The 7,837-nt window shown below is 36.1% G+C and overlaps 1 protein-coding gene across 1 annotated transcript; it reads right to left on the minus strand.

Annotated features, from left to right (window-relative positions):
• Positions 1 to 6,988: 6,988 nt before the first annotated feature.
• Positions 6,989 to 7,570, minus strand: LOC145692437 (uncharacterized). The gene has a single exon (XM_081767745.1). It carries the CDS (start codon positions 7,568 to 7,570, stop codon positions 6,989 to 6,991), a length of 582 nt encoding a protein of 193 aa, XP_081623871.1.
• Positions 7,571 to 7,837: the final 267 nt, after the last annotated feature.

The following is a 7,837-nucleotide window of genomic DNA, read 5'->3' on the forward strand; positions in this document are numbered from 1 at the left end:
TAGCTCATTCTTTGGTAAATTTAAGATGAATATACGCTGGGTTATAAAAATATTAGTAGGGATATGCACGAGACAAGATTTGTGGCTGTCTCATTCCGAAAATGTGCTGTAAAAATGATGACTCGAAAAATGTATATTTTTCTATTGAAAGAGCCGTGTCTCGACTCGAATTTTGTCAGGAAAATCCTGTCTCGACTCGTCTCGTGCGCATCCCTAAATATTAGGCAACTATACGACGTATACTTCTATATACGTCTCATTACATCCCTGGGATAATAAAAGGTAATGCAGGAAAACGAGCCATGTAAAGAAATTGGTCTGAAAACAAGTTTATATAAGATTAAGTATATGGTGACGATCAGAGCCTATATTTTAATGGAGACATTTAAATATTGGTCCAGAAACGTTGAATAGAATTTCCTCTATGTAAGTCTATATTGGCCTACACTGGAACGAACGAACCAACAGGCATACAAAAATAATCTCTTTGATAAAAAGGAACTACGAAACGTATAAATAAGTTGAAATTTCGAATTCGATTTTTTAAAAAAGATTATCATACTTTTTTCCTATTATCTTTTGAAAGTAAAACAAAGAGAGAAAAACATGTAAAATTAAAAGCTAATCAAGATAACTACGAAACGAAATCCAGGATTGATTAATTACAAAAAAAAAAAAAAAAAATCCACTTGAAAGAGAAACTGATCAACGTGCTTAAAAAATAAAACATATATGCACACTAAAGCCAAAACAAAGGGACAGATTAATAAACAGGTGACCCACACCACCTACTTCCAAATACTCACAAAGATACATAAGAGCCTGTATCGGGATCTTCTATAGTAGCAGCTGTGTCCTACGATATTAAGATGTCAATACCTTGTAGTATCAATCCAACAAGATATTGAGACAAACATTTCACATACTTCTAATGAAACTGTTACCAACTATGATAGAATGGCTCAAAGTTGCTAAAAATTTTCTTCAAAGACTAATGAAGATAAAGAAAATAACACTTGAATAAGGGATATACACAACCGATATTTCTAAAAACCTATATTCTAATATTGAGGGCCGCGGTGGCTCAGTGGCAGAGCATTCACCTCTGGTGCATGGGGTCCTGGGTTCAAACCCGGCTCCACCAAGTGAACCTTGTGGTGGACAAACACCGTGTGCGTGGGTTTCCTCGGGGTTCTCCCGTTTCTTCCCTCTTTATTCATTCGACCATTTCATTCATTACTCATCATCACTGTCTCCTTTAGCCTAGCCGGCATAATCGTGGGACGTAAAACTTAAAAATTTCATTTCATTTTTCCTAATATTGACACAAGGTTAATCATGAATTACTATACCCTCAAGTTTAAATGACTGAAGGAAATATGCCAAAAAGATGCATTTCCACCTTCGACCCAATTTCAAAAACTGAATTAAAGAGAGATTTAGAAATTATGAGTATTCAAAGTACACCATTTTTGGCAAAAGACTATTCCTTCAAACAAAATGCACACTTATTGGTTATGTTGCAGTATCATACGGGAACATATACAGTACTAAAGTTACGTATGTAGGTCCTATATATAAAAAATAAAACAATATTTAAAAGGCCTAATAAAAGTTATATCAGAACTCATATTTTCAGATAACGTTAAAATATTTCCGGGCAGGAAAAAGCAATTAGAAAAAGGTATTACTTGTCTCCATAAGAATAGGTCTACAGGAAACTTAAGATTTACATTTGAAATAAACGAAGTAATATTAATTTCCTAGTCGTAACTATAATAAAGGTACTAAGATAAATTGAACCACTGATTGGAAAAAGGGAATAAGTAAAATTTTTTGCGATTTTAATCTGAGATAGCAGATGTGTTCCTTTGAGATAGTTACATCGTTGAGTAGAAAATAGGAATGTTTGGGCAACTCTATATGACCAATGTAGAAGACAAAATATCTCGCTGATTAGAAAAAGGGAATAACTACGTTTCTTATTTCCTTCTTCCAATCACTATAGGATACCAGCACAACTGTGAGACTGTGTGTATGTAGACAACCATTAGAGCCCTCTGCTGACGTTACGATACTTCGCATTGTCTTCGCATTGCACAATCTATAGAGAAATATCTGGCCCAATCAGTTACAGATTTACGTGTTTTCAGTGATACAAGTGGTGATCATACAATACCAAAACTGGAATCATACATTGACATTAATGCTTTTCAGTCTGATCGTGTCATAACGCTTTATACCACTGTACAGCAATATTTGCCTGTCAGAGGTCACAGTTTTTACCATGTGACCGAAATTTTGTTATAATCAAACGAGAACTCAAACGACACAATCGCATTTATTTACCAGCACAGTATAACCACATGATTACGAATGCAAGAAATACTGATACTCCATTTCAGGTTTACAAAGTTGTCAATGAAGAAATCTTAGATTTTAAACATTGGTGGTAACCGTTTTACAAGAAATCTTCAGGTAGCATTGTGGACAAAACAGTGAAATTCCAAGTAAGTAAATAGAGACACTGTTTATAAAGCAGAATCTCTAGGTTATGTGCAAGCTCATAAGTTTATCAATGAACTAAGAACTGATATTTTTCGATTACTCAAAAGTAATGTCACAAACGTTCCACTGCCAACGTCAAAGGCATACGATTGGCAAGTCCCGATCAATCAGAAAAAGATAAACGATTCTTCACAAATCATCAAATGCATACCTGACCAATACAAAAAGTTTTATAGGATGATTTGTTCATGGAAAATCACTGACCAAGATGCAGACGGATGTAAAGTGAGTGTCTTTCTATTTTGTAAAGTAAGTAAAAGTCTTTCTATTTTGACTACGTATTTTTCCAGCTGTCTATTGTATTACTTTTCTTGCTGTACGAATAAAATGTGCTTTACAAAAAAAAAAAAAAAAAAAAAAAAAAAAAAAAAAAAAAGGAAGGAACGAACGAACGGTGACAATAACAGTGTTAGAAGCCTAACATACGTGATAGTTCGGATACATATATCCAAGATTAACATACAACATTGTATTCAGCATGTATATTTTCATAGCTTTCTATCATAAACTGCACATTACATGCCCTACACACAATTACAATTGCGTCCAACTCTAATTGATTGGAAAAAGGGAATATTTTTTTCCATTTTTAAGCTTATTTAACCAATTGCAGTGCTACAATACAAGATTCTTCTTCTTGTCTTAGTGTTTGTTAGTTCTTTTGCTACAAGTAATCAATTATACACTTTTTGCAACAAGTACAAACAACGCCTCGGGAAGTTTTTTTAGCGTTTTTGAAAACTTAGGTCTGATGCACTTATTCCCTTTTTCCAATCAGTGATTCAATTAGAAACGAATGTTATGTTGCAATATGAATTTGTCTAAGCGAAACCCAAAGAAGAAAATAATAGAAACACTTAAGAAAATGGAAATGAGAATTCTTATCATAAAGATATAGCGAACAGAACAGTAATACGTCTTGTAAATTCTGAAAAAAAAACTGAAAATCCTCTTCGATGGTTTCTGGGAGGAAATCAGAAATACATGTGCAAAAAGTAAGTCTATGGAACTAAATGTCTCAGGCTATGTGAATGATAGGTTAATGGCAACCTAAGGGGGCGGGGGCACGGTGGCTCAGTGGTAGACTGCTTACATCTGGTGTATGCGGGTTTCTCTTTCGATACTCGGACAAGTAAGTTTGTGGTGGACAACATCGTGTCCGTGGGTTTCTTCGTGGTACTCCCGTTTCATCCCACAGTTTCATTCCGCCAATTCTTTCATAATCATTTACTTACCTGATACATCCTCTCTCTTACCCCGAAGGGCATAATTGTGGACCTTAAATTAAAACATATCATTTTAAAAAGGCAATCTAAAGATCTAAAATGCTACTAATTGAATAGCAAACTATAAAATAAATGATTATGATTAGACGATGATTATAATTATGATTAGATGAATTATATTTCTAGGCTTTCGGCACCCATGGCCATGTTATGAGGGATGATGTCCTTCAGTGTTCACAATATCCCAGGAAATAATTGGGGAAGGAAGGAAGCAGCCTGAGACCTGTCTGTTAGGTACCATTCCGGCATTTGCCTGATGTGATGAAGAAAACGTAGGAAAACCTTACTTAGGCCTGAAAAACGTTTTTTACACTTTTTCAACCGATTTTCAGTTTTTATAATTTGTTGAAACAGAAGCAAGAAAAGCAGTTTCTCCAGCAGATTCATAATTTCCGGAAATTTAAATCTGAAATTAAAACTAGTCTAATGTACTTGTATTAATTTAGTTTTCACTATTTCAAATAATAGACTTATAATAATAATAATAATAATAATAATAATAATAATAATAATAATAATAATAATAATAAAAATAATAATAATAATAATAATAATAATAACAATAATAATAATAATAATAAAACATTTAGTTTACACACATAAAGCAATAGTTTGAAATACATTATAAGTTAAGCTAGATAATTGAACTTTAGTCTCCCTTTTCAACATAGATGCTGTACAAGAAACTACACGAGTAACTACACTTTTACATAATACTACAACATGAGCTCTCACCGGAATTGACTCCGTTCTCTCTTACAGGAGGGGAGAAATAACCAATCGACTTGAGCTAATAGAAAATCCCTCCACACATTAGCTACGGATGAGCAGGTCTACAAGTACATCAACAATTTAACTTTCACAAAAGTCACCTACGCAAAATGAACAGGTAATAATAATATCTAAACGTAAATAATAGCTCAAAACAATAATCGAATCATTTCAAAGTAATAATTTGGTTACTCTTATTCTCACGCAAAGCAAATAAAAACAGAAATTATCACATTAGTTAACCTTGAATACTTATACTGTATATTGCTGTATATTTACAAGAGCTTATAACCTCACCCTTAGTTAATAAATATGCCAAGGTTTAAAACGAAATATACGTTATTAAATAACTACTACGACGCCATTTAACGATGGTTATTTCCTCTGAAACGAGATACTGTACTCTGTTTTCTTCTATTGCAAAGCAAAACAGGAGATACATCAAAAGTTAGCAAAAGTGTGAAAATTGCAATATTTCAGTTTGTTTTGTAGTTTATTATTATTATTATTATTATTATTATTATTATTATTATTTTAAATGAACTAATGGTTTCTTCTCCTTGTGTCTTTATCGTATGAAACTAGTTCTAGTATTTGGTACGATTTCCAGTCTTTTGGTCAATTTAAGGCAGTTTGCAGTGCCTTATATGTGATTATGTAGTGATATATATATATATATATATATATATACATGAGGCTCTGAACGACCTTCCTTATATTTCGCAAAGAATGAATACGGACTAGTGACGCCATCGCGAGGAGGAAAGAACTACATAATTTGTCGAGGAACCGATGTCAGCACTGCCAGTGCTTAACCTGTACTAAACGTATACAAGATATTAAACTAATTTTTTTAACACTGCCTACTTCAATTCCGATTAAGTTTTATTCTATGTAAAGATCAATATATGGAGTTTTCTGATGCTATATAGGGCATGTTGTAATACAGAAAATATTTTTCTCAGATAGAATATTGCATTTTCGGCATTGATATATTTAGGCTCCAAGGGGGGCTATATACCCCCTTGACGGTCATTTATATACTGGATAAAATAGTCTTCAATCCTGCTTTACACTGGATAAAACGGCAAATATGGTTTAGCCCCTCCCTCGATCATATCCTGGATCCGCCCCTGTATATATATATATATATATATATATATATATATATATATATATATATATATATATATATATATCGGAATATTTAGCATTCATAGAGAGGGGAGTGTCTGAAAGGACCTGACAATATTGCTGACAAAGCGTGTTTGGTATTACGACTCATAGTACATGTTCTTTGAATATGAAGGCCCTGAAGAGACGTGAATAATGGTAATATGTAAACTGTCTTTAAAAATTCTCTAAAGGAAGAAATTGCATGTCGCTAGTTCTGTAAACAGGGTGCTAAGGGAGAAGGTTGTAGTCATAATTTCCATGTGTAGACGACCAGAATGTTCTTGTTTGTCGTTTGAGTCCTGCAGTGAGCTTTAAAAAAGTGTTGGTTATCGTAATTTAAAATGTTACATTTGCTTCCTAAAGATGCAGTATATAGTCTTTAAACAGCTAATTCATTCGCTATCGAATTTCCATACTTTTCTAACACACTCTTCAGTTCTATTTAGTCAGAGAAATGTAGTTTTCTCTCTTCTCGTTTTGAAATAAGCGATTTAAAAATATGTTTTAAATGATTTTGTTAAACAAAAATGAGTGTTAGTAAAACACTTTATTCGTGTCTGTTTGTGTTGAGAGGCTAACATGCGTAATTTATGTGCTTGTTGTCCCAGTGAAAATATCTTTCCTGCAGAGGCGTCAGGGGAATTTTCCCGCGCATGTACCCCGACATCAATATGGGATATGATCACCATGCACACGTACACAGGCCGCACAAGGGTTGGCATACTCTGGATCAGGTGGTCGAGCAGCTGCTGGGGTATAGCCTCCCATTCTTGCACCAGTGCCTGTCGGAGTTCCTGAAGTGTCCTAGCGGTTTGAAGACGTGCATCGATACGTCGACCGAGAGCATCCCAGACATGCTCGATGGGGTTTAGGTCTTGAGAGCAGGCAGGCCACTCCATTCGCCTGATATCTTCAGTTTCACGGTACTCCTCCACGACGGCAGCTCGGTGGGGCCGTGCCTTATCATCCATCAGGAGGAAGGTGGGACCCACTGCACTCCTGAAAAGGCGAACATACTGATGCAAAATGACGTCCGGATACACCTGACATGTTACAGTTCCTCTATCAAAGATATGCAGGGGTGTACGTGAACCAATCATAATCCTACCCCACACCATCAAACCACTACCTCCATACAGGTCCCTTTCAAGGACATTATGGGGTTGGTATCTGGTTCCTGGTTCACGTCAGATGATAACCCGGCGAGAATCACTGTTCAAACTATACCTGGACTCGTCCGTGAACAAAACCTGGGACCACTGTTCCATTGACCATGTACTGTGTTCTTGACACCAGGCTTTACGGGCTCTCCTGTGAACAGGGGTCAGTGGAATGCACCTTGCAGGTCTCCGGGCGAATAAACCATGTCTGTTCAGTCGTCTGTAGACTGTATGTCGGGAGACAACTGTTCCAGTGGCTATGGCAAGGTCCCGAGCAAGGCTACCTGCTGTACTCTGTGGCCGTCTGCGGGCACTGATGGTGAGACATCGGTCTTCTTGTCGTGTTGTACACTGTGGACGTCCCGTACTGTAGCACCTGAACACGTTTCCTGTCTGCTGGAATCGTTGCCATAATCTTGAGATCACACTTTGTGGTACACGGAGGGCTCGTGCTACGACCTGCTGTGTATGACCTGCCTCCAGTCGCCCTATTATTCTACCCCTCATAACGTCATCAATATGTGTTCTTTGAGCCATTTTCAACACACAGTCACCATTAGCACGTCTGAAAACATCTGCACACTTACACGCTGCACCGTACTCTGACATGCACCAACACCTCTGCGTATTTGGACTGCTGCCAACGCTACCGTGCGACGACCGCACCGCATGCACCGCACCGAATGGTCAAATGCACCGCATGGTCATACCCCGAGGTGATTTCCAACCGAAAACCGCCCATCAGAGCGTTGTTTCACCATGTGTCCGCATTATCCTTAATTTATGAGCACGAGTATATATATATATATATATATATATATATATATATATATATATATATATATATATTGAGAACGCGTGTTCTTATTTAGAGTT

The sequence above is a fragment of the Thermobia domestica genome, chromosome 8 (genome assembly GCF_964235325.1).
Source record: "Thermobia domestica chromosome 8, izTheDome1.hap1.1, whole genome shotgun sequence".
Lineage (NCBI taxonomy): Eukaryota > Metazoa > Arthropoda > Insecta > Zygentoma > Lepismatidae > Thermobia > Thermobia domestica.

Coding starts and splice junctions, on each gene's coding strand:
- LOC145692437 (XM_081767745.1), bottom strand. CDS start 7,570: ATGTCAGAGTACGGTGCAGCGTGTAAGTGTGCAGATGTTTTCAGACGT.